Source organism: Sturnira hondurensis, unplaced genomic scaffold, assembly GCF_014824575.4.
Source record: "Sturnira hondurensis isolate 20B ecotype Veracruz unplaced genomic scaffold, ASM1482457v3 Scaffold0001221, whole genome shotgun sequence".
NCBI classification, from domain to species: domain Eukaryota; kingdom Metazoa; phylum Chordata; class Mammalia; order Chiroptera; family Phyllostomidae; genus Sturnira; species Sturnira hondurensis.
Genome location: NW_028073852.1, coordinates 6,892,139 through 6,920,136, shown reverse-complemented (window position 1 = coordinate 6,920,136; position 27,998 = coordinate 6,892,139). Strand labels below are relative to the sequence as shown.

Sequence of the window (27,998 nt, the reverse complement as noted above, 5' to 3'; positions counted from 1 at the left end):
GCGGTCTTCACGTCGGGCCCCAATGACGGTGGCGGGCGGTGCGGCCGGGGCGGGCTCGGCGGGCGTGGCAGCACCTGACGGCGGGGCTGAGGGAACCCCCGGGACGCGACCCCGCGGCGGCAGCGTCGGTGCCCTCGGCGGGGCCTCGCCGTCGTCGGGCGGGGGGAACTCGAGGGGCCGGCTTCGCCCTGCGTGATGTCTGCGTCGCCTTTCCTGTCCCCCCGCAGCCCAAGGTGGCGTTCCGCGGAGGTGCGAACCGCTGCCTGAGCCTGTGCGCAGACGCGGGCGGCAGGCTAACGGATGTGTTCAACGGCGTGACGCTGCCCGGCCCCGCGGCCTTCTACGACTGCTGCAAACCGCAGGTGCTCGACGGCGCGGCCGGGACGGGGGCGGGGACGGGGGCGGGCACCGGGCGGGCTCACTCGGCCGCGGCGGGGGCGGCGGGGGCGGGACGGGCCCAACGGCGCCTTCCCCGCCGCCTGCAGAATCCGCGCTTCGCTCTGAAAGCGCGATGCCCCCGAGGGAAGCGGACACGGGTGTGGGCAGAAGTGACGCCCGCGGGAGTGGGGGTGGGGGGGCACCATATGGGTGTAATAATTTACGGGTGTAGGCAGTTTTGTATAGTTTTAATTCGAACACCTCACCTCACATGCCGTGTGCTCGAGTGCGATGGGCCTGTGATTTGGTAATAAAAATGTAATAAAAAAGGGGGGAGGGGCGTTATTTGTGCCAGACTCTGTATATCTTTTTTTTAACTGATTCTTGTTTTCATCTTGTCTTCAATGATGTTGGAAATGTAAGAAAATCCATATTTACTCAGTGACCTCAAAATATTTTTTCCTTTAAACATGGAAGTCTGCACAAACATACTTTTGAGAATTTAAAGGGGAAATTATTCTCTAGCTTTAACGGCGCTTTACATGACGTGCTACCTTTTACCTCACCTAAAATATTTAATTTCGTTAGTCATAATAAGGTAATGTAAGTTATTTTCATTTGAAATTATGTAAGCAGGACATCAGTGTTGACATTGTTATATTCTTGATATAATAATATCCTGAAATAAGTTATTTAATCCCCATTACAACCTCATAAAATACTCTCACTGTGCTGAGAGAGTGAGGCCCAGACTGAACTTAAGGAACGGAGAGCTTGATTTGTGCCCAAAACGACAAAGCCCACGTGGAACCCAGGTCTTGTCACTGCCAAGACCAGCATTCCACCACTCATGTTTAGGACACTGCTAAAATTTGGGTTTATTTTCAGTTGTTTTAAGCATATCAAGGATATAAGTGGTATGTTTTGCAATTAACCTAGGTCTAATAAATATGCCCACCCCACATATTTGCATATTTAATGTCTCTAAATGTTTTAAGTGAAAAGGATCCAGAAATTTAAAGTATAATTATGTTTTAATGCACCACATTGCTTTAATTGCTTATTTTATCCTGGAATATAAAATTTAAATCAATTTTTTAAAAGGACCTAGTTTTCTAACACTCAAAACTTATTTAAAAAGGTGAAGTAAAAATGAAAAAAAAGAAATGTGAAGTATACTTGAAAGTATATTCCGAAAATATATTTAATTTCCAGTATCCTTTACCTTGATATTACATAATCTGAAAATGCTCCTTTTGTTTAAGCAATTGTTTTTAAAAGATGAACAATTATTTATGTCACTTTGGACACTTCACACCTAAAAGAGAGTTAAGGTGGATCTATAATAAAAAGCCCTGGCTGGCGGAGCTCAGTGGAATGATCCGCGGCCAGCAAACCACACGATCGCCGTTCGATTCCCAGTCAGGGCACGTGCCTGGGTTGCGGTCCAGTTCCCAGCAGGGGACTCCCGAGAGGCAACCATACATTGATACTTCTCTCCTTCTCTTCCCCTCTAAAGATAAATTAAAAAAAAAAAACTTCATAACTAAAAGAATAAAATTATGAAAGATCCTAAAGACAAAAGTCTTTGTAAGAGTGACTAACTAACATCTGGAAAGGTAGTTTTTAGTGGCACTCAGCAAAAATTCTTCTGAGCCTTAGTTTTCTCAGCTTCAGGAGAGTCATGATGTTGTAAATAAGCTATAAACAAAAAGATTATGTGTAGATTTCAAATAATCATCACAACCAGAATTTAAACAAATGGTTGTAAAATATTTGAGATTCTTGAGATGGATGATTGAAAGGTATTAATTTTCAAAACTTTATTTTTTTAAAGATGTTATTTACTTATTTCCAGAGAAGGGAAGAGAGGGAGAAAAACTTTAATGTGTGGTTGTCTCTTACATGCTTTGCTCTCCACTGGGATCTGGCCCACAACCAGGGCATGTGCCCTGACTGGGAATCGAACTTTGGTTCATAGGTGGCACTCAGTCCACTGAGCCACACCAGCCAGGGCTAATTTTCATATTTTAGTGGTATAGCATAAACTCAATATTGTATATTTAAAATGTTTTACAGTTATGTCTGAATAAGATAAAAATTCAGGAATACTTTAACTATGTCTTCTCTTTTAATATAAATTTTGATTAAGAGAATAAAAGTAATTATAAATTTTTTGTGAAGATTATATTCTCTGTAAGTACAGGGTGGAGCAAAAGTAGGTTTACAGTTTGTATGGAAAATAATACAATAATAAATAATAATACTACAAAAATAAACTGTTTAGTGTACTCACAACTGTAAACCTACTTTGCTCTATGTTGTATGAGGAAACATTTCTACAGTGTTAATATCTAAATCCTTGTAGTCACTACATCTCAGGTTTTAGTAGTTCCTTATTTGGAGAGTTAAAAATTCTGAACTTACAGTTTTAGACTTCTTTAAAGAAGCATTTTCTAGAATAAAACACATCTAAATGTTTAATCTTTTATTGTTTATCAAATTCATTCTATTTCAAGTATTTCAAATTATTTTCACTGCTTCTCAATCCTTTTTGGAAGGAGACAGGATTTTAAGTAATTAAAATCTTAAAATTCAAACTTTTTACCTTATTTAGTCAAAGTTCATTGTAGTCAAAGTTCACCAGAAAAAGAAAATTAACTGGTATTTTTCTTCTAATTATAGTAATACCTTTTTAAAAAGATTTTATTTATTTATTTTTTAGAGCGAGGAGAAGGAAGAGAGGAGAGGGAAGGAAACACCTATGTAACAGAGAAACACTGATCTGATCGGGCACCGAACCTGCAATCCAGGCATGTGCCCTGACTGGGAATCAAACTGGTGACCTTTCACTTTGCAGAACGATGCCCAACCACCTAAGTCACACCAGTCAGGGCTAATTGTAGTAATAGCTTTAAAATTTCTGAAGAGATCATAACATTTTATATATCCTCTCATTCTTATATCTCCCATCCAAATACTAACCAGGCCCAACCCTGCTTAACTTCTGAGATCAGACGAGATTGGTCTCATTCAGGGTGATATGGCTGTAGACTCATTCTTATATCTCTTGAAAGTATAAAGAAGACTGAAAATTAAAGATACTGTTTTACTTCTTTATTTGTATTTTTTAAGATTTTATTTATTTTCAGAGAGAGGGGGAGGGAAGGAGAAAGAGGAAGAGAAACATCAATGTGTGGTTGCCTCTCACGCACCCCACACTGGGCACCTGGCCCACAACCCAGGCACATGCCCTGACTGGGAATCAAACCTGGGATCCTTTGGTTCGCAGGCCAGCACTCAATCCACTGAGCCACACCAGCCAGGGCAAAGATACTGTTTTAAAAGCAGTAATAACAACATTATTCTTACTCTAGAATAAGAGTAAAAAGGCCTTCAGTTGGGTTTTAGTTCTGTCACCTATGGGCTCAGAAACTTGTAGCCTCAGTTTTCTCATTTTTAAAATGGAATACCCAGACCTAACCCATGTGGCTCAGCTGGTTACGCATTGCCCTGCAAAGCAAAAGGTTGCAGATTTGATTCCTGGTCAGGGCACATGGCTGGTTTGCGGGGTTTGGTTCCCAGTTGGGGCATGTAGGAAAAGCAGCTGATTGATGTTTCTCTCTCACATTGATTTTTCTCTCCCGCTCTCCCTCCCTTCTCTCTCAAAATAAATAAATAAAGTCTTTAAAAAAATAAAATAGAATACCCATGTCACAAGATTAACTAAATACAATAATATATTGAAATTTGTTTGAAATTCTACATAAATGTACATTCACTTTGTTAAAAAAAACAGATTCAGGATATTAAGACTGAGTTTTGTAAATGTTTTATGAAAAATAACATTGCTAGTGTTCACATTATGTTCATCAGTTCAAAAAATTAAAACTGCAATAATAGTAGGTGTTTTATACTAGTTATAAGCAATAACTACTCCCAGGGGTTAGATTAGAGCTGCCAAATGCTTATGTTTGTAAAAAAAAAATTACTGGGCCCTGGCTGGTGTAGCTCAGTGGATTGAGCACAGGCTGTGAACCAAGGATCGCCAGTTTGATTCCCAATCAGGGCACATACCTGGGTTGCAGGCTAGGTCCCCCAGTGGGGGCCATGTGAGAGGCAACTACACATTAATGTTTCTCTCTCTCTCTTTCTCCCTTCCTTCCCCTCTCTCCCTTCCTTTTCTTCTCTCTAAAAATAAATAAATAATCTCCCTGGCTGGTATAGCTCAGTGGATTGTGCGCGGCGGGCCTGCGAACCAGACGATCGTGGTTCGATTCCCAGTCAGGGCACATGCCTAGGTTGCAGGCCAGTTCCCAGCAGGGGACACATGAGAGGCAGCCATACACTGATATTTCTCTCCTATCCTTCCCTTCCCCTCTAAAGATAAATAAAATATTTTTTAATTTAAAATAAAATTAAAATATTTAAAAAATTGTATATCTTAAAAATATATTGGAATACAGCCACATCCATTTGTTTACATATTGTCTGTCTATGGTTTCTACAGGGACCCTAACAGTCAGCAAACCCTAGTATTATTATTTGACCCTTTACAGAAAAAATGTGCTAACCCCTAGCGTAAGGTAAGCTTCAATGGCTGTCTACGTTTGATTTTGTCTCCCAAATGTTATGCGTATTATTTTCTCCAATTTCTTATGACCCCCACTAATATTCTATAATAAATGTAGTTTTGATGTGTCCAGTACATGAGCATTTCTTTAAAATTTCAGAGTGAAGACAATGTTGACCTAAGGCAGACCTATACTCCACTTTCTTCATCGACAGAATATGCAAGTTCTGTAGATTCTTCACTTTTCTATGCACCATGGTCTACTTATGGAGATGATGTTAAGCAGCCTTCTAATTCTCAGATTAATGTAAAGAACAGGTAAATTAATAAATTATATTTCTCACGCTAAATGAAGTGATTACATGGGAACCCAGTTGTATTAGCTCTTTGTTCCTTATATCAGCATTTTAATTTAATTGTTTTTAATTTTTGTTATGGCATAATTCTGTTTACCATGCTTTTAGGAAGCAATTATATGTATATAACTGTATGTATATAACTTTTAGCTTATTACTGTTTTTTATTCATAAGAGTTACCTTTAGTGAGTAAATTTTAAATTCCTCTTATGAAAGATATATAAATGAATTAGAACTATAGATCTCTTTCTTCATTCAATTCTAAATTTTCAGTAATTTTTTCCTTCACCAAGTACACAATAAACATGATTTATAAGATAGTTTTAATTATTTTTCTGTGCAATTCTACAAATAAGAGACTACTACTCTATACCAGATTCTCTCCTAGTGGAGATATTAGCATTAACATAACAAAGGCAAGTATTATCCCTGCCTTTATACATTTTACAGTACTAATGATGATGACAACCTGCCAAGCACTGCAAGTATAGTGAGGTTGAAAAGAGGTAAGATATTATGGAAGCCTATTGCAAAGAAAAGCCTAGGGAGTGACATCTACCTTTATTTTAATTACATGTAAGGGAGCATTTGATAGAAGTTGATGCATCTTTAGTTTAAGCAGAAAATAATTATTTTAAAAACCTTATTAATTAAAAAAATTATTAGAATTTGTGGTAAATTCTCTATACATGTGATTAGAAAGATTATGTAATATATAATTTTATTAAAAAGCAAATATTTTTAACTTGTAGCTGTTCATTGAAAAAATTAAGGTTTCCAGGCCCTGGCCAGATAGCTCAGTTGGTTAGAGCATTGTCCCAATACCCCAAGGTTGTTTTATCCCCTGTCAGGGTGCATACAAAAATCAACCAAAGAATGCATAATTAAATAGAAAACAAATCAGTGTTTTTCTCACTCTCTTCTTCTCTCTAAAATCAATAAATTTTTTAAAAAGACTTTATAAAAATATATAAAGAAAAGCAGAAGTCCACCTTAAACCTGCCTCCTCACCTACCAATAACAACTGACAGTTTAGTATATATAACATGACTATATTTAGATATATACTAATATTATATAAAAACTTAATAAATATTTGTGAAATAATATGATGTAGTGGGAAAAGACCATTTGCTTAGCAAGTAAAATTTTGGTAAATCATATATCCTTGCAAAATACAAGTTTTTTTTCCTAAAGATTTATTTATTTTCAGAGAGAGGGAAAGGGAGGGAGAAAGAGAGGAAGAGAAACATCATGTGTGGGAGAAGTATCAGTTGGTTGCCTCTCACATGTTCCCAACTGGGGACCTGGCCCACAACCCAGGCATGTGCCCTGACTAGGAATCGAACCAGCAGTCTTTTGGTTTTCAGGCCAGTGCTCAATCCACTGAGCCACACAAGCCAGGCACAAATTTCTTAGTACCTCAGATGATCTACCATTAAACAGCTGAATGATTACTAATACATGCCCATCTTACGTTATGACGATCAATGAAATGTTGAGTGTTAGGCAAATGTAAGGTGTTTCTTATTTCTGAGATATCCTAACAGTATTAAAAGTTAAAAACAACATGAGAAAATTAGTTACAATTTAAAACAACATGTTAGTTCTAGGACAAATTACCCAAAATCCATAGGAGGTAAAAAGGCACAAATTTTCCATCTTCATATCATTTTTACATTTTGTATTATTTAGACAGTGTTAGTCACCAGGTAGAATATCAGGTACATGAAAATCCAGTCACCTCTTTGGCAAGGATTTAGAGAGCCCCTAGGTCTATTACATTTAAGGGACAACTGCAATATTGCTGGGGTATCTAGGATGATCACATCACATTTTACTTTCTAATTCAACAGTTAGTATAAAGAGACACAAAAACAGAGTAACAGGTTCATATGGTTTTCAAATCACAAATCAAAAATCTGAGCAAGTGTGATGTAAAATGGGACCGGACTTCCTTTCAGGCGCAGCCACAGTACCAAGCATCATAGGTCAGAGATTGATATTTTGGTCACCTATAACGAATAGCATGTGTTTTGGAGAAATAAAAGGTAATCATACATTGTGAACTAGACAAAGGACTTGAAGGAAAAAGGTTTACGTAGCATAGACAGTAAGCTAAAGTGAACATTATTCTTGAGTTCTTGTTCCCTTTTTATTTGAAATTATGGTATATATTCAATCCAAATATTTTATAGAAAATAATGGTAGCATAAGTCTGGAAACAAATCAATATGTTGTATTTCAGTGTGAGTAAAATAATTTACATGTGAAATTCATTTATTTTTAGGATTCAGACAGAAAGAAATGACTATGGCAGTGAAACAGACTTATATGGACTTGTATCTAACATTTTGGAAGAACAAGATAAATCACAGTCATATTTTGCTGATGGGTTAGTATATCATATAAGTTTCATAGTATATAGTAAGCTTTTACATTCACAAAGAGAATGGGGCAAAATAGGTTTATAGTTATGAGTATACGAAGCAGTTTATTCTTGTGTTATTTATTATTGTATTACTTTCCATACAAACAGCTGTAACCCTACCTTTGCCCCACCCTGTGTATACTAAGTTATCCTATTCATTAACTTTCATTTTTACTTAATAGAGGACCATCTGACAGTAGACATCTTAATTCAAATACTTGTTTTTAGGAACCTAGATTTTGTTGAGGTCCTTGCATATAGTTGAAAGTTTTACTCTAAGGTTTATTTTTGTTAAAAGATTTTATTTATTTTTAGAGAGTGAGGAAGGAAGGAAGGAAGAGAGGGAAAGAAACATCAATGTGTGGCTGCCTTTTGCATGCCCCCCACCTGGGCCTGCAACCCAGGCACGTGCCCCGACTGGGAATCGAACCAGCGAATTTCTAGGTTTGCAGGCCTGCATTCAATCCACTGAGCCACACCAGCCAGGCTCTAGGGTTTAATTTGCTATCAAGAACTTTCAATTGGAAAATTACTCTTTCCTAATTTAGAGCTATTTCCCTTGAGTTCATGAGCTAAAATCTGGCTTAAAGAGTACAAATTCCAAGGAGATTTTATACATATATCCCAAAAAATAAAACTGTAACTTTTGCTGTGCAGAAATCCATATGGATTTTATTCATTTGGTAAAAATAATTTAAATGTGCGTTGTTTTATTTAGGTATGAAAGCCATATTACCCAACTGTTCTGTTTCATAAATAGGGAAGTATGCAGCACACATGTAACCAATGAAAAATATTTTAATTTCAGTAACAGTTTCAGCAAGACATCTTTTTGAAAAAAACTGTGGTCAACAACACTGGTATTATGTAATAACTAATTAAAGGAAAAACTGACTTTGTTTTCTGCTTACTATAGATAAAATATTTATGTAAGACATGCAATCATCAGCCTCAGACCTTATTATTTAATGCCTCTTGGGAAAGTACAGTGAAGACATATTAAGATTAAAATAGGTATCTTTATAGCATATAGCACATTTCAAGCAATAGAAAATTATTTGAATGTAATGGTAGCTTGCTTATAAGACAAAGTTGGAATACAGAATGGTGAGGTGGGGCAAGATAAATGTTTTTGAAAACTTTTCCTACCTTCTCCACTGAGAACATAAAGTCTTAAAACCTAAATTGTAATTAAATATATTTACTTGTTCTAGGACCTGCTCCTCCAATTTAAAGTCAGTTTGGCCAATGAACACAAGATTTGCAGATCACCATGACCTGTTAACAGAAGCCAAAAGGCCAGTAGATACAGCCATCTCTCAGCAAGCTTTTTATAGTGGTGAATCTGTGTCAGCAGTGGAAAAGCAATACCTGCATAACAGTAATTTCACGCCACAACAAAAAATAGATGAACTTTATCATGGATTTACTGGTTTAGACCTTGAAGACCAATGGATGTACTCCTCTAGAAGTGATCATTCTAACTGTTACAATGTTCAGACAAATGATACAGCTAAAACAACATTCCAAGAATATCCATTTATCAAAAACTGTTTTACACCACAAACTGGCCTGTCTGACATCATGAAAGAATCGGGACTTGATACTTACCCTTATGGAAGAGAGAAAGTGTGTGTTAAAAGTCTTGAAGCACCATTACAGCAAAAAAGGGCAGAGATATTTCTTTCCCAGTTTAATAGATACAATGAAAATGCAGATTATTGTAGATACCCAGAATATGCTCATTCTAATAAGGCTAAGCTTAATAAGTGTTCAAATTTTAGTGTCCAGGATACTAAAAAATTAGCCAGTGGCACACCTGAACCACCAACTGTAGAAACAGACACCTATACAAAGTTATTTCAGGTTAAACCAGCAAGTCAGAAAAAAATGGAAGAGAAAATACCTGACCAGCAGAATTTCACATTTCCAAAAACTACACCACACCTGACAGAAAAACAGTTTGTGAAGGAAGCAGCATTCACTGCTGATTTTGGCTTAAAATCAGAATATGGACTAAAACCTCATACAGTTTGTCCAGCTAATAATGATTTTGCTAATGTCACAGAAAAGCAACAATTCGCTAAAGCTGATCCCTCAAATTCTGAATATTTTAAAACAGTGAATTTATTATCAAACTCAGCAACATCTTCAGGAGGTATCAATTTAAATAGGCCAAATTGGATGAATGTCCACACAAAAAATAACACTTCTATTCCTTATCGAAATCAGGGTAACTTGATGAAATTAAGTCATTTAAGTGTGGCTTCAAAAGGTTCTAACCATTCTGATTTCCCCCAACTATCATCCACAAATTTAACTCCAAATGGCAATTTGTTTCAGAAGTACTGCCAAGAGAACCCTTCAGCATTTTCTAGTTTTGATTTCAATTATAATGGTGCAGAAAGAATTCAATCTGTCAATCACATGGAAGGACTGACCAAGACTGTGGAAGAAAATCTCTTTGAATTTGTTACTGATAAAAAAATAAAGCAGCCAAACGGATTTTGTGATAACTATTCAGCTCAGCACTACGGGATCATTGAAAATGTAAACAAACATAATTTTCAAGCTAAGCCCCAGAATGGACCTTATGATCCTGAGGAGGTTCCAAAGCATTTAGATGGCTTACCTCCAAATACATATCAAGACCTGTTGGAGGCACAGAGTCATTTTAATAGCCACAGACAGGGAAGTGGAGACAACAATATTAATAGTCGTGCGAATCGCACACAGGCGTCATGCTTTTCTAATTATATGATGGGAGATTTAAGGCATAATCAGAGTTTTCAACAACTTGGTTCAAATGGGTTTCCCTTAAGATCAACCCATCCATTTGGCCATTCAGTTGTTCCACTGTTGGATTCCTATGATTTGTTTTCTTATGATGACTTAAGCCATTTATACCCTTATTTTAATGATATGATGTACGGTGATAATTCCTTTTCTGGTTTTGTACCAACTTTCGGATTTCAAAGACCAATTAAAACTCGTAGTGGACCAGCCAGTGAACTTCATATTCGTCTAGAAGAGTGCTATGAACAATGGAGAGCATTAGAAAAGGAGAGAAAAAAGGTAACACGAAGCTATCCATTTAAGAGTGATTTAGTATATCTCCTCTGCCTATCCTCATTTTGTTTACCTTGGTGTACTTTGAGTACCTGCCTTATTTCAAAGCTAATTAAGTCCATGACTATAAGGAATTAATTAGGTGACTTAAAGACTGAAAAAGCTTGGGGTTAAAAAAATGGGGTACTTATGTAAAGTTTATTTTGCCAGTGAAACAGACTTTTTCCTTAACAGGTTAAAAGTTAATTTTTTTGACTTTTTAAAGTATTAAACTGTGGAGTGTTCAGGTATTTTATTTGTATTAAATATGACAAAAATACTATGGTTTATATTTGCTGCCTTTTGATACCAAAATAGAATTATTAAAGGAGTAATTTTCAGTTTATTGCTTAGGCCTAAGAAATATTACAATTGAATATTTGGAAAAATATAATTATATATTTTTTACAGACTGAATTGGCCCTTGCCAAAAATTACCCAGGAAAAAAAGTATCCAGTACTAATAATACTCCAATTCCAAGGCTGACTTCCAACCCATCTAGAGTTGATCGCTTAATTGTGGATGAACTTCGAGAACAAGCCAGAGTAAGCTGTAAAAACTTCCAGTAGTGGACTTTTAAATTGCTCAATAGATTTTTTTTAATTTCACCTGAGGACATTTTTTTACTTTTTTTAAACCAAATTGCTTTTAGAGAGGGAGGAAAGGAGAGAGGGAGGGAGAGAGAAAGAAAACATTTGGTAACACCCTGACCAGGGATTTGAAGCCTCATCCTTTCAGTTTATTGAACGAAGTTCCAACCAATTGAGCCACACTGGCCAGTGCTAAATTTTTAAGATATTTCAGCAAGTTAGAATTCTAAAGGATTTTTAAGTTGCATTTATGTGTAACTCTGAAGTATATTCTTTTCCATGTTTGGTCCTAGAGCTATGACTAATATTTAGGAAAGGGAAAATGGCCCCATTCAATTATTTAAAAAATAGGTTTAGTGATTTAAATGGTTCCTGTTCAAACCCAAATTGTCATTGGAGCTGATCCTCAACAGAATAAGTGTTTTCAAAGCAAAAACCATTTTGAATATTATTTATAGGGAAGGTCCCATTTCTTAGTCACAGACTTTGTTTTTTAGCTTGATGAGCAAGTTGTGCTTGCATTATACAGGATGGTAAATTAATAGGGAATTACCATATTTCATTTTCTTAACACCGCACTGTTGAATTATTCAACAAAAAAGTATATTGATAAACCAAAGTATGTAGGTAAGCATAATTTTATGAAATAGTCTTGTTTTGGGAAAGTAGTATATCACTCCAAATAAAATGTACAGATCCCTAACTGGTGTGGCTCAGTGGTTGAGTGCTGGCTTCCGAATCCAGGGGTCTCTGATTTGATTCCCATTCTGGGGTGTGTGCCTGGGTTGCAGGCTCGGTCCCCAGTGGGAGGTGACCACACATTAAAGGAAAAAAATGTACAGAATACTGATATTAAGTCCTTTTGTAATTTAATAAATGATTCTATTATCTCTTTTGTTAATTTCAGGGTTTTCTAATCAACTTTAATAAAGTATGGTAAATTTTTTTTACCTTCCTCTCTTAAAAAAATTAAGAGTTTTCCAAGTAAAATTTTATGAGGATTCCTGAGAAAAAGCATGCAGTGAAATAGGTTGCTTCTATGATTGAATAAAAGCCATTTCAGGAATTAGAAAAATCAACTTTAAGAGTCTATTTTATTGAATATCATCAGTTCTGTTTTTTTACCATGTTGGCTTTAAAATATATGAATTCTTTCAGTGGGGAAGATTTATTTTACCTAGCTTTCAGCCTTAGTCAGTTGAGACTCTTTTATCAAATTTTTATTTTATTTTTTAAATATTTTATTTATTTATTTATTTTTAGAGAGAGGGGAAGGGAAGGAGAAAGAGTGTGAGAGAAACATCAATGTGTGGTTGCCTCTCGTGCGTCCCCTACTGGGGACTCGGCCTGCAACCAGGCATGTGCCCTGACTGGGAATTGAACCAGCAACCCTTTACTTCATAGGCCCATGCTCAATCCACTGAGCCACACCAGCCAGGGCAAATTTTAAATTTATACAATGGAATTTATCAATGGTATAGTTAGATACTGACATGGATTACAGCCAGATAATAATAAAAACTTTAGTTTTTTATATTTTCTTAAAACCATTCCAAGTTAAAATTCCTTTTTTCTCAGTTATACACTTGTCAGCAATAAATCATAGGATTGCAAACTGTGGGTATTAAGAAATACACTTTATCAGCTTTGGAATATATCACATTAAATTAGAAGGTTATTTTAATAGCTATTATAGCTATTATAATAATATAGCTATTATAATTCTTATAGCTATTATAATAAATTTTTATATATAGCAACATTAGATCAATACACAAAGGGCAGAAATATTTTCACATATACTCTTTTCTAGTTTGCTAGTTTTATAGAATTCTGAAAAGAACTCTTTTAAAGTCTTAAGCCCTGGCTGGTGTGGTTCAGTGGATTGAGCACTGGTCTGTGAACTGAAAGGTTGCCAGTTCAATCTCTAGTCAGGGCACATGCCTGGGTTGTGGGGCTTGTAAGAGTCAACTGATTGATGTATTTCTCACACATTGATCTTTTTCTCCCTCCCTTTTCTCTCTAAAAATAATAAATAAATCTTTAAATTTTTTTAAAAATTTATCTTTAGAGGGGAGGGAAAGGGAAGGGGAGAGGGAGAGAAATATTGATGTATGGTTGCCTCTCATGCTGGGAACTGGCCTGCAACCCAGGCATGTGCCCTGGCTGGGAATCGAACCACAACTGTGTGCTTTGCAGGCCCGAGCTCAATCCACTGAGCTACACCAGCCAGGGCTTTTTTTTTTTTTTTAAGATTCTTAAAAATCACCAGTGCAGCCCTGGCCACATGGCTGAGTTGGTTGGAGTGTCATTCCATACACCAAAAGATTAACAGTTAGATCCTGGTCAGGACTCATATGTAGGTTGCAGGTTCCATCCCCAGTTGGGGTGGGGCACATGGGAGGCAACCAATCAGAACAATTTCTCTCCCCCAACCGATTGTCTCTCTCTGAAATCAATAAACATATCCTTGGTTGTTTCGCACTCATATCCATGTTTCTCTCTCTCTCCCTTAAATAAATGGAATTTATTTAAAAATATATTCTTACATGTTTAAATTTCAGCCATGTTCAAAGTACTCTCCATTTGATGCAATACACCTTTCAACGTTTTTCCACTGCTCCAACCAGTTTTAGAACTTGTTACTTTTGATGATTTTAGTGCTTCTGCTCTTTTTGTTCCACCTCTTCCACATTGGCAAAACGTTTCCTTTTGAGATTGGGTGAATAGGAAAGGTGAGGCTCAGGGGTCATGCCATTTTTTGGTCAAAAACTTCTAAGCACTCAGCACGGTGGGAGCAGGTGTACTGGTAAATCACCCATCATGAAATGGGCAAACATGTTGAAAGAGTCTTTAAAAAAAATTCTCTGAAACCAACTGCAGCCTCTCTCAACAGTTCCAGTTGGTACACTGATAAGGATGGGTTCCTAGAACACTAACCTAGCTAGGAAAGCCTGCCCCTCCCAGAGATAACTGTTTTTTTCTTTTTGGGACCCCCCCCCCTTCCACCTGATAGCTCAGTTGGTTGGAGCATNAATCACCAGTGCAGCCCTGGCCACATGGCTGAGTTGATTGGAGTGTCATTCCATACACCTACAAGAAGCAACCAGTGAATGCATAAATAAGTGAAAACAACAGGATTGACATTTGTCTATCGCTTTCTAAAAACAAAAAAAAAAAGGTACAATAGACTGACTTTCTATCTTTGTTGCCCCCAACATGGTGTCAGGACACAATAAGCATTCAGTTATTTGACTATTATTGCTTTCTACTTCATTGAAGATTTGTTTTTACGTAAGTTAATGACAGGCAATGTGGTTACCAGCCTTATCAAAATTTAAAATCTTTCCCTCAGGTTGTGACTTTACTAGGCAAAATGGAACGGCTTCGAAGCTCTCCCCTCCATGCCAATATCTCCACTGCTCTTGATAGACACTTGGAATCCATTCACATTGTACAGTCACGCAGAAAGGATGAAATTGTTAATGCTTCAAATCGGCAAAAGCAAGGAGTTCCTAGATGCCAGGATGACAGAGGTACAAATATTAATGTGTATTCTTTTTTTAAATTTAATTTTTAGAGGGGAAGGGAGGAAGAAAGAGGGATAGAAGATAGAAATCACTGTAAGAGAAACATTGATTGGCTGCCTTCCATACTGGCTGTCTTCCCTATGCACCCCATCTGGGGACCAAACCCGCAACCCAGGCCTGTGCTCTGCCCAGGCATTGAACTGGTGGCCCCTCATTTGCAGAACGACACCCAACCAACTGAGCCACACAGGTCAGGTCTGCATATCCTTTTCATAAGGCAGTGAGTTCATTTGAATGTTAATAAAATCAGATTCTAAAGTTAAAAGGTTGGATTTCTAAGATTTACACTTTTATCTAAAGAATAAATTAGTAAATGATGACCACATAATCTACTCTAAAAGTACCTTGCTCTGTTTAATTATAATTCTATCACAAAGTCTGTGTTCTACCCAAAGCATAGACATCATACAGGTCAGAAATAAAGTGTCAACACTGTACTTTTAAATGTTAAGAACTTTGATTAGCTCAGTCAGTACCTATCCTTCTTTTATAAAAATGTTTGATCATTTAGCAGCACAGCTCTGGGCTTTAAGAGTTAAGGAAAATTTTAATGGTGTCTAATGTCAACTGGCTCTGATTATTTCCTTTACAGATGTTTTTGCCCTTGCTTCAGCAATTAAAGAGATGTGTGTGGCTACTCGGAAGGCACGCACTACTCTGTGGTGTGCACTGCAGATGACCTTGCCAAAAACAGCCAATACAGCTGGCCAAACAGATGTGGAAAAAGCTTTACAAGATATAGTCAACTATGAAGATAAAGTCCGTGAAAGCATAAATAGTAGTAATCCAATGAATCAGAGAGGTGATGCAAACAAACATTAAGGAAATGCCAGAAGAAAAAGCTGATAAGTAAATGTATCAAGACATGCTCAACAATTTTAATGAACTTGTCAAACTTGAAAATTCCAATGCATTTTCTTTAAGATTTAGAGTTAATACCTTAATGAAGTCTAACTTCTATTTAAAAATCTATTTAGAATGAATCAGATATAGTTTAAAGCGAACTCAGTTAAAGTTGACTACTCTTAAGAGTTGAGTGGTCAAAGATAAGTTTAAGTCAATTAAATATTTCCTAACATCTAAATATTGCTTAAACCCATTCTGCGGTGCAGGTAAATGCAAAGATGAAATTCTTCTACAAGATGTTTCATTTAGGTCTGCCTTAGTAAGTATAATTCCAAATAATGAATCTAAATGACTGTAACCCAATTATGGCTACAGTCTAGTAACCAAGTTTTGATTGTGATATAAAAGTGTTTTCCTTACAAAACTGGATAATACCTAGGAAACAAAGGAAAACAAGAATAAACCCAATATTCATGTAAAATTTTAGTATTTAAAATACTACCATATTTGTAATTTGGAATCTTAGTGCCTAAGTTTAAGGAGGGAAATGCATCTGATTCTCCTAAATTAGTGATAAAAGTGCCAGTGTAAAAACCATGCAAGTTACTGAATATAAAACCTGTTCAAATCATTTGTGTATATTCTTAAAATTTAATTATACTATCAATTATTAAATACTTCCAATTTTAAAGTATTTAAATTAAATTGAAACATTTCCTTTATCTGGATCTTTTAGATTTGATGCACAGTAACTAAAATAATGACTATTGTCTTAATACCCTTAAGTTTGCTGCCTTTTATGAGGGTATCACGAAGTTTTAAAATGTGTTTTTTAAGGTTAATCTTCAGTTAGTTTGCAAGTGGTTAGTGTACATTTTGTGTAGTTGTGTTCATTAGTTTGCTTCTGTATTTTTTTAAAAGTGCTCTTGAAAGCTTGGCTTTTTCTGTTTCTCATCACTTAATATCTTTGTATGGAACCCAAGTAATTTATTCGTTAATATGAAATGTTGATATTATGTGACTCAGATCTTGGGTTTTTACATTTCTAGCATGAGTTAAACTCTGATATAATGTACTTATGAAATTTAATTGAACTATCCTTGACTGTAAACACTGATGTTTTAAATGTTGGTGTTTTTCCCAGTTTTAGAAATCCTGGTATAAAAAAGAGTGTAATCACACCACATAAATTTTCTTTAGATGATGTGCGGAAGAAACTGATTGAGAATTCAGGAGTAACTGTGGGGAGAAACATTTTGATCACTGATATGCCCTAGAACTACCAAATGAATTACATTGAAGGTAGTCAAATAAAATTGATCACCCCACCAGTCACTGCATAGAAAGTGGTTAAGTTTGACATAAGACATGTTGGATGTTATAAAAAAACAAATATTGTACTAATTTAGTCTCTCAAAATGAAATAAATTATTTTGTTGAAAATATCTAGTTTTGTTTTTTACATTTGTCAGAAAACCAATCAAATTTCATTTAACTGATAAAAACTGGTGCTAAGTTTTAAATTTCATTTCTATTAACACATAATAATATTGGTAGATTATCCAGTGCCATTATGGTTATCTTTGGATATAAACTTCCTCCTTTAAAAGTGAAATTTTGCTCTGCCTTTATGCTGATCCAGGCAAGCTAAGGTCAGAATTCTGGGGAAGGTTTTACATGACAGTGGTCAGAAATGAAATACTAGTTTATTAACAAAAACCAAACAAGATTTTTTTGAAATTTGGTTGTTACTCTATAGATCTATAAATTCTCCAATTAGTTGGTTGTCCCTTTCTGTGGAATATACTCTAACGGATGGTTCTTACGTATTATACTTCTGAATTACAACCTGTGGAGACAGTATAAACTTCACACAAGACTTATGGTGAAACTGATAAAACTAATGCTCCCATCGTTTCTAATCCAAAATAATTTGGTATACTCAATTTTTTTTTTAAAGATTTTATTTATTTATCTTTAGAGGGTAAGGGAAGGAGAGAGGGAGAGAAACATCAATGTATGGTTGCCTTTCGTGCGTTCCCTGCTGGGAGTTGGCCTGCAGGGAACTGGCCTGCAACCCAGGAACGTGCCCTGACTGAGAATCGAACTGCGATCATCTGAGTCGCAGGCCCGCGCTCAATCCACTGAGCTATACCAGCCAGGGGGTATACTCAATTTTTAATTAAAAAGCACTTTATACAAAGCGGGTTGAAAACTACCTTGAATTATATCAGTGTTCTTCCCATTTCAATAATCTGTTACTGTAAATTTTAGGTGGAGAATTAATGTTATGTCTGAAATCCCAAATCTGCCTTAAAGTGTCAATCATAAATCATAATACAGTTGTTCAAAATTTCCCCTTTGCAAATACTACACATTTTAGACGTAAAGGATTTAGTAGCACCTGAGTTAAGTGAATAGCCTTACTCAAAGCCAAATTAGCTGATTCTTTATTGTTTAAACATTAATTCAAGTGTACACTTAACATACATAATAGAGTCCCAGAAGAAAAAATTGACCGTTAGAGCAGATTAAAACAAGTAGCCTTCAGGGGCCTATGGTTGTAACCCAACATTGCTTCAGAGACTCAAATCAAGGTAAGAATAAATCAAATATCCAAAATATGAATTTTACTAAATTAAAAGACTCTCTCATATGCTATCTGTAGACAGACTATTGCTACAGCCACATAAAGCTCTAAGACTCCAATAGTACTTCAAAGGGCTTCAAAGCCATTTACTGAATTTCCAAAAAACAAAGGTAATCTTTCTAATACCCAACCTCAAAGAAAGGGAAACTGAGGCAGGCGATTTTTGGATTTCAGGGAGAAGTTCTGGTAGAGATTATTAGGGCTAAGCAAAACAAAGCATCAAGTAAAATTCTACACATTGCTAAGTGACTATCCACACAGAATTCATTTCCATGGGTAGCTGGAAGGAATCAAAGTAAATCAGAAGACACTGATTTAAATAAAGTTTATTTTTAAAAAGTTTATTGTTTAAAATTTTGCCAATACCACAGTTATAGGAGTGTACAGAGGTAACACATTTTTCCTTAACCATGCTGCTTTTTACCTTCTGCACAAAGATTAAAACTTTTATTAATCTTCATGGTATAAAACAGAGGTCAGCAAACTTTTTCTTCAGAGGGCCAGGTACTAAATATTTTAGGCTTTACAAGCCACATAAGGTCTCTGTCATGATCTTTTAACAACCCATTAAAAACGTAAAACCCATTGTTCACTTGTACCATAGAAAAATGGATGTGGCCAAATTTGTCCTGCAGGCAGTAATTTGCTGACCCCTGGTATAAAATATCTACTTTGTCTTGTCAGAGAGATTGCTCTCTTCAGGCTTCTTGGCAGTCTGCTGCCTGAAGATGAGAAAGGCCTTATTTAAAAATTGAATGTAGCTTGTAACAGGTCGAAATGGAGAGTTCGGCTCACTTTGGACTCTCCCAAGCAAATTTCCCATTCAGTCAATTTGTTGAGCACCTACTAAATACAGTCTTTAATATCTTTGTGTTAGCAGAGATTTCCAGTGTTTCTTCCTTAAAGGGTGTTTCCTCCTCTTTCTCTAAACCTGTAAGTATCAGGTCTTCATACTCTAATGTTTTAGGGCAAACCAGGATTAAAATCTACTAGCAATCAAGTGGAATCTAACAATGATATCCTTGCACACAATACTGATATATCCTTCTTAAAAAAATCACAACCTAGATGAGGAAAAATGTTAACAATCTCTACTTTAAAAAGATACTTCCTTTCCTCCCATAGGCTGAACACTTTTTTAAAAAAGTTCTCAAATCCAGAATATCCATCAGATAATTCCTTCTTTCTCCTAGTTTGTTGCCTTGCAACATATCTGGATCTGGGCAGGGCTCATCAGCTTTCTATTTGAGTCTGAAAACAACACATTTAGGGGTGAATAGTACTTCTGAAGCAATTTACACTCCCACATTTCATCGCAGGGAAGGAGTGGTCCGTCATGGGTCCGTTCCTTCACAATATTCCAACTGTTTATCCAAGGTGAGGGAAGACTTTGGAAAGTGGCCAAAAGGAGCACAGGACTTGGGCACTAAAATATAAACGTCACCCCCGTTCCAGATCTTTGGTACAGGTATCAGCTACAACAATCCGATTACCCACACAACAGAGACATGGCACATTTTGTAATTAGAAGTGTTTGTGATTTTCCTTTCAACCACGTAAACAAAAGGGGAAATCCCTGGGGAAACCACTTCACACAATGTTCTCTCATTTCTCTTAAATACACACGTCACGTGCACAACCAGTTCTCCCTCTGATTAGTTCACGAGGAGAAAGTGTAGAGTGGATTAAGGTTATCGCTTTCGCTCCCCCCTTTGTGTCCTTTTCTTTTCCTTTTCCTTGCGCTCCTGCTTGGCTAGTTTGTCCCTCTCCCTCTGCAGCTTGTCCTGTTCCTTCTTCTTTTGGGACTCATCCCGAAGCAAGTCCCGCTCCAGTTTTCGGGCATTGAGGACATCTTCCACATTGGTATTTCGGAACAGAACTACAAAAAGTTAAGGAGTTAGGTCGGGGTAAGTCACACAGGCCCAGCTGTGGCTCTTTCTCTCCATTCTTGCTGTCCATTCTCTACATGCTGAGTCTCTATCTACTCCTAATTTAAAAAAGAAAAGAATCCTTACATTTACCTTTGGTCTAATGGGAAACCCTAAAACTACCCTTATACAAGTTAATGTGTAATGGTAGAATAAATCTCAGGATAAAAATCTCGTTCACATTTAATGAGTTAATGAAAATAAAATTTTATTCTAGAATAAGTACTTACATCACCCAACGGCAGAATATTGTTGGAGTATCTACCCTAGTTTTAGTGAACAGAGTGTTCATGTAAGTGGCAAAATTTTTAGGTGCTTGGGACTGTTAAAATGCTGGGAAGAGTAAAGTAAGTTGTTTAATCTGACTATCAATTTGCTTTCCTAGACCACTAAAGCTTTAGTGAAACCATGTTCTAGTAACACCAAACTCTGAATTTATCAAATAGTAAGTTTAGCCAGTTAGAAAATAGCCACAAACTTAACCCCTCCTTTCTTATGACTATAAAAACACAACCCGCTCCTACCACCAAACAAACTCCTCTCTGCTCATAAAGCGCAGCTTTCTTCTGCTTCAGTCTTTCAAATTCTTCCTGAAATAAGCCCCTCCCCCAGATAATCCACCCTATTTCTCACTTTACAAAGGGGGATTTCTAAATCCACTTTTTCTGGAAGCTTCTCCTAAGTGATTTTGTTGGTAAGGGCTTTCCTCAGCATGTTTCAATCTGTCCATACAGGGGCGGGCAAGTGTAGGTTTACAGTTGTAATACAAATAATACAATAATTAATAAATAATACAAGAATAAACTTTTGTATACTCACAACTGTAAATCTACTTTTGCCCACCCCTGTATTTTTAGCTTCAAAGTACCTTGTGTTCTTTCCAACAAACTGTAAGGTCTTTGAGGGCGAAGACCAAAGCTGCAGTACTACTGCAGTTGCTTCCACGGCGCTGGGGAACCCAGAGCTGTACGCAGACAGCACGGAGTTTTACTTTCCCTTAGAAAGCTTTCCTCTAAGCTAATCCCTTTGCAGCACACATTAACATGAGTTCTCTGGGGAAAGTTCCGGCTCAGCTGACCACCCAGGGCTGTCCCAGACATGGGGCTCGCAGTGCTGGCCTGACAGGTGTTCTGGAGGTAAAAGGAGCCCATGGCAGTAACAGCAAAATGAGAACTGATCCTCGAGAGGATCCCGGGGAGAAGCACATGGAGACGGACACAGAGAAGGATACGTTTGTCAGAACCAATGTTCATTGTGCTGGCACCTGAGTCACCCTTCTCCTCTGCTTCAGTAAGTGATGTTAAGGAAAGACGGATGAACCAAAGTCAGCGCATCTAAACTCAACATCGGGAAACATTCAATAAACTGATGGGTAGGAAAGGCACAGCGCACAGAAGGACGCTGTCAGGGATGTGGCAGTAAACCCGGGAGAGTCACCTTCAGGAGTCTCAACTTGGGGAAGGCTGTCCAGAGCTTCCGTGAGATCCGCACCCCTTGGAGGCTAAAGCGAACCTGAAGCTGGTCCCAGGGCGCTGCCGCGTTACCTGGACGCCAGAGGTGGTGAGATGACCTCGGAAACAGCGGTCCGCAAAGTGTGGCTTCCAGAACACCCTGGGAGCTTGTCAGACATGCACATTCTCGGGCCTCAGCCTGCATGGACTTCTCCCCTCTGCCGGGAGGTAGAGCCCAGCAATCTGTGTTTCAACAAGTCCCCCAGAGAACTACTGCTTAAAACACTCTTTTCTAGCTCAAGAAATGAGATTTCATAATTGGAGTCATAGTTCTGCCAACCCTGGCAAGAAAAGTCACAGGCAAAACCTACGAGAGAAGTTGGTCCGGAAGAGCCTAAGCGTTCTTTTCTGAACTCACTAGACAGCTAACATTTCCCGTGTGATGTCCACGCCCTTCAAGGCGGCTCAGTAAACCAAGCACTTGCCAAACAAATGCCAAAGCCACAAGGAACCACACCTGCTCCTACCAGCAACGTTTTCTTTCTACCCAGGCCTCACTCAAACTCCAGATTTATCCTGGTGTTATTTGGGGTTCCCTTAATCATGTGGTCAATGGAATATTTTTTTTAAAAGATTCCAACAAAACTGCTCCAAATTTGGGAACACTTCACCCAAACATATCCAGGTTCTAATCCTGGTTTTGCCACTAATTATATGAATGTTTCTCATCACCGATTCATCTCTTGGTGCCTCAATTTCCTTATAAACTGGGAAAGGATATAGAGATGTATTACACGTGACACCACACTGCACAGAAAGGTAAAGAACCACAGCTACATCTTATTTTCTAAAAACACAACATGAATGGTGCATTATTAAGGCATTATTTGTTTCACACTAAAGTTTTTACGAACATTCTTGATTATGTGTTGAAAAATATAAGTCCAGTATCAACTATTCCAACTGAGTTAGTTCTTCACACCCCCGGGGGCCACGAACACCGCCACTTTAGAGAACACTAAGCTACGGGGGGGAGCGGCACTTCCCCAAGCTCACTGTGAACCGGCAAATGCTTCCGGCTGGAGCCTCCGGAAATGGAGCTGAGGCTCTGAAAAGGATATTCCTCTTCATCTGTCACATCGGCGTACTGCGCCAGGAGGGCAGCCTTTCTCTGCTTCTCCTCTTCTGACACCATCCTGGGCTTCACCACAATCTGGGCCTGTTTCTCAATGAGGGTAGCAATGGCCTGTACTTCGTCTGGGAGGTGGTGGAAGGGGAGAGAGGGACAAGGCTGTACGTGAGAGAAAACAAGCTCACGAACGCACTAGTCCCCCCAGGCAGTGTGTGGAGTAAAGGCCACGGCACCTGCAGACTCCTTAGAGCCCTGGGCTCAAAGGAGGTGCCAACGGCAGAGACAAAGAGAGGCCATGCGGGCCGGGCTCTAGGTCTCATATCCGCCTTCAGTCAAAGCAGCCCTGCTTTCACTTGTTCTATGCACTGAAGTTCTGCTGCTTTCAAAAAGAGGCTGGAAAGCACTGCATTAGAATGGCAGGAAATGAAGCCTCCAAACATACAACTTTCTCCCCTCTCAACCCAGACACCTAAGGAGGATGCTGGAATCCACTTACGCTGGTCTTTTCATGTTGATAATTATGCCAGGTGAAATTCTTAGATTCTTTTTTAAATATTTATTTTTAGAGAGAGGAAGGGAGGGAGAAAGAGAGAGAGAGAAACATCAGTGTGTTGTTGCCTCTCGCACACCCCCCACCAGGGACCTGGCCAGCAACCCAGGCATGTGCCCTGACTGGGAATGGAACCGGTGACCCTTTGGTTCACAGTTCAGCACTCAATGCACTGAGCCACACCAGCTAGGGAAAAATTCTTAGGTTATTTTAAAACGAAACCAACTATTGAGTTCTCCATTTTCAAAGTTAAAGGCAATAGTATTAAGTAGTGGTTCGCATGCGTGGCTACATATTAGAATCACCTGGGGGAGGTCCCCCGCCCCCCACCCAATTCTCACCAAGGATATGTTTATTGACTTTAAAGAGAGAGAAAAGGAGAGAAAGAGAGAGAAAAACATCAATCAGTTGTTTCCTGTATGCACCCTGACTGGGGATCGAACCTGCAGTCTTTTGCTATAAGGGATGATCCTCCAACCAACAGAGTCACCTGGGCCTCACCAATACCTGGACTTCAACCCCAAAGATGTTTATGTAGTTGGCCCATGATGTGGCCCAGGCACCAGCAGTTTTTAAAGTAAATCAAATGATGTTAAAATAGACTCTATTTTAAGTCTGGCTTTAATGAGCTGAGTTCTCTGCATCCTAATGGTGAGTATATTCCCTTCTCTTTCATTTTAAAGGGTGAAGGGTTTAGCTAACCAAAGCAAAAAACTAATCACAATTTGTGTTATGAAATGTACAAAAAAGGCAGAAGGTGAGAAAGTGCAGTTAACCCTAAACCTGCAATACAAGTATACAAAGGGCAGTGGAAAGCAGATGAAAAAAAAAAGCAGAAACCACAATGTAGATAACTGTGGTCAGCTGAAGTGAAAAAGTCAAAAGGGAAAGGGAAATCAACATTCAGTTAAAAAGTTAAAGCTGCTGGGTGTCTGCCAGCTTAAACTACTTTAGGGAAAATGAACACTCGACAACGAAAACCAAAAACTCCCGACAGCTGCCCAGTAAAGGTCACTGGAAAAGGCAATGGAGGTTAGACAGCGGAACTCCAACTCTACCTTCTCTTTTCGCTTTGGTGACAACATTCTGAGTTTCTGACCATCGTTCCACAATCTCCTTGCAGATGTTAAGGAGGGAATCTTCTTCCTGGTTGGAAAAGTAGACCAATTACTTAATTTCCTAGAGAACCCTCAATGTGAACAAAGCCTATGCAGAGGACACAGGTAGTGACGAGAATAAACCACAAGGAGTGTTGGGAGCCACAGGACAGAGCATATGTTTCTCTTCCAAGGCTCTGGACACAGAAGTAATCCTGTGAGTGAGTCTCAGAATCCACACCTGCTAGGTCAAGGGCACCTGCCAAGATCCAGGGGAAAGGATTCCGACCAACTCAGAGCCATTTTCCTCATTCTTCTGGAGCAAAAACCTGTTGCCTAAGTCAAAAGCCCTTCTCCTCTGTGAAGTCTTCTTTGGCCAATACACTCAACTCAGTAACATTCCCTAAGGTTTATCACTTTCATGCCAAGAGACTGTTAATGGTCTAACTCAAACTCATGCCTGTGTTTATCAACAGACATAGGGTTCCAAATGACGACATCATGAAGAAAACAGGTCAAGGAGCTGGAACCAGTGGGAACCTAAGTTACTTCAACTTCTTTTTCAGAGTCTTTCCATCTGGAAGTAAAAACTAACTTCACCTGGCTGGTGTAGCTCAGTGGATTGCACGGGGGCCTGCGAACCACATGATCGAGGTTCGATTCCCAGTCAGGGCACGTGCCTGGGTTGCAGGCCAGTTCCCGGCAGGGGACTCACAAGAAGCAATCGTACATTGATATTTCTCTCCTTCTCCCTTTCCCTTCCCCTCTAAAGATAAATAAATAAAATCTTTAAAAAAACTATTAAAAAAAACTAACTTCAATTACTGGCCTCCTACGCTTTCCCTCTACATCCTACAATGTCAGGGTCCAGGGGTAAAAATTTGCTCCACTGTGTTGTTTCCACCGAACTTACAAGCTGCACTGCCAGCTGGGCTAAGGCTTTCCCAAATACAGGTCAGTCTCACGGGGGACCCTTGCCAGGAGGTCCTGCGACAGCTGCACTAGTGTTATATTTCAACCATGTGCCCAACAGATAGACTACCCTTTCACCACGTAACTATTAGTGGAAATGAAGGCAGCAAAAAGGATCAGAAAAAGCGGACAATTTGGCGACTTACTACTCAAACACAGATTAAAGTACACATTTCTGAAGTCTTGAATCTGACTCTAGGAGGCTAAGTGCTAAGTTTATCTTTCTTCTTAAAAACTCTGATCTCTTATTTCTACTCCTACTCGACCCCTACACACACACACACACACACACAATGATTACTACATTTCTAAATACGTATAAAGGAAAACACAATATTTGGTTCAGTTCTGCCCAAGCATGAAAAGACCTCTAAGGCGAGCTTACCTATTTCGGACCCCTACCTTCCAAATAGGAACCAACAGGCTTTTGTCACGGGACAGTCTGGGCACTGCCTCTTAAAGGACACAGAGATCCCAGAGCACTCGATTCCCCCCTCTGAACACTGTCAACGGACGGGACTGAAATTGGTCGTTTGGCCTTTATGGTAAAATTCTCATTTAGACATTTTAGCGCCATTCACAGAAATCCGCGAGAGCCTCTTCCCCAAGAATAAGCGAAAGCCATTCCTCTCTATTCAACCTACAAACCTTTCTGGTTCCCATTCCCCACGGCCCAGAACTCAGAAGAGTACTCCTCTCCCAGGTGATACCACTAATCCTCTGGGACGCAGAGTAGGGGAACAGGGATACAAACTATTGACAGGGGCTGGCAAGAGGCTAAAGAAATGAGTTCGGGCTTCTCACCAGGAAAGCAGAGAGAATACCCTGCAGGGCGTCCAGCTTCTCTTCTTCCTCCTCCTCCTGCAGAACACCCAGAATGTAGGCACCATAAACAGCTCGGTCCACTCCCAGCGCCTCCAACCGTCCGTCTAGCCACGGGCCAAAGCCGCTGCCCCCGCCATCGCCTTCGCCGGAGGAAGATGCATCCACTTCACTGGGCGCCGCCATCTTGGGGTCAGGGTCCTGCCAGCCCCTAAGGCGCCTACCGCGTTGCCTGACGGGCCGCGTCGCGGACCCACTGCGCAAGCTCAGAGAGGAAACTGACGCCCCGGCTCGGCGGACGTAGAGCGCTGAAGACCTACAGTGACTTGGCGTCTTATATCTGCTGAGTTGAGCGCGTCTAGGCGTGCGCTCGATCACGTGGTCTCTCAGGATCCTAGCAGACTTTGTTTACAGTTGGGAAAGTTCAGAGAGGTTCAGTGACTTGTCTAAAGTCACGCGCCAAATAACTAAACGGGACTGGAACTCAACTTCGATTCTAGCAGTTCCGCCCACCTTACAGAGCTGCCCTTCAGTGTACACCCCACGCAGCTTTCAAGTAGGAACCTGTTGTGCCTGGATTACTCACCTGTCTGAGCTCTTTCTCGAACAGCACTCCAATTTCAGGAAGCCTTCCCTGATTCCCTGCCATTTGTGTTAAGACCACTTCGTGTGTTGCGATTGCTCCTCTGCACTTAGCATGATGTATTTAACACACGACCCCCCACACAGTAGTAGGTGCTCAGTACGGGAACAGGCAACCTCAAGTCATTTTTTTTCACCCGGTAATACAACATTACACAGGAATATCTTTGAGGAGCCTTCTTTATCCTTTGCCAGACACTGTGCTAAGAGTGCTAAGAGTGTATCCTCTGCTAAGAGTTTTTGATGCATTATCTCTTGTAATCTTTCCAACAACCCTGTAAGAAGATGCTTTTATTGTCCACCTACCTACTGAATAAGGAAACAGAGTCACACAACAGGGAACCTCACCAGAGGCAGGAGCTCGAGGATAGCAGCCAGAGCCTCTGCTAATTGCAAAACACCTGGGTCTGGGCTGAAATGAATTACCCAAGAACCTGGGTTGGCTTTCCCTGAGCTACAGAGGAGGCTGGCAGGTCACTGGCGTGACTCCTCCATTCGCTAAGTATTTGTTGATTATTCACAGTAACTCATTGCTCTTAGGTACTGAAAATACAAAAATAAGTATCACAAAATCTCTGCCCTCGAGGTTCTTCAGCCCAGTGGGGACAGACATGTTTAAACTAATAGTGACGATATAGTGGGGTAAATGCGTTAACTGAGCCTTTTCTAGTGGAGGTTGCAGTAGGATTACCTAGAAGCAGATGAGGATAAATTCGCCTCTTGGAGTGGGGTTGGAAGCTGTGAACGTGAGGGATCCAGAAAGGCTTCCTGTTGGAAATGGGAGATGATGCTGACGCTTTTTTGAAGAATAGGGAAGAGTTATTTAAGCTGAAAGACTGGAAGAGAGCGGATGCAGTTCCAGATGCAGGGAGCTGTGTGC

The 27,998-nt window shown here is 39.1% G+C and overlaps 2 protein-coding genes across 3 annotated transcripts; one reads left to right on the top strand and one right to left on the bottom strand.

The window, feature by feature from the left end:
• The first annotated feature begins 22 nt into the window (after nucleotides 1-22).
• On the top strand, nucleotides 23-15,905 carry MEIOC (meiosis specific with coiled-coil domain). The gene is made up of 7 exons (XM_037069501.1): nucleotides 23-124; nucleotides 228-536; nucleotides 7,597-7,703; nucleotides 8,954-10,814; nucleotides 11,259-11,393; nucleotides 14,794-14,974; nucleotides 15,621-15,905. The coding sequence occupies exons 1-7, from the start codon at nucleotides 23-25 to the stop codon at nucleotides 15,848-15,850; spliced, it is 2,925 nt and encodes a 974-aa protein (XP_036925396.1). The 3' UTR covers nucleotides 15,851-15,905.
• Nucleotides 15,906-18,834: 2,929 nt separating this feature from the next.
• On the bottom strand, nucleotides 18,835-26,762 carry CCDC43 (coiled-coil domain containing 43). 2 transcript variants are annotated; one of them, XM_037067517.1, is made up of 5 exons: nucleotides 26,459-26,762; nucleotides 24,644-24,731; nucleotides 23,025-23,160; nucleotides 21,684-21,742; nucleotides 18,835-20,403 (listed from the first exon to the last, which is right to left on the bottom strand). In XM_037067517.1, the coding sequence occupies exons 1-5, from the start codon at nucleotides 26,660-26,662 to the stop codon at nucleotides 20,216-20,218; spliced, it is 675 nt and encodes a 224-aa protein (XP_036923412.1). In that variant the 5' UTR covers nucleotides 26,663-26,762; the 3' UTR covers nucleotides 18,835-20,215. The 2 variants fall into 2 exon arrangements, with proteins under 2 accessions (XP_036923412.1, XP_036923402.1); XM_037067507.1 differs by lacking the exon at nucleotides 21,684-21,742 and having other exon boundaries at nucleotides 20,270-20,403; nucleotides 26,459-26,730.
• Nucleotides 26,763-27,998: the final 1,236 nt, after the last annotated feature.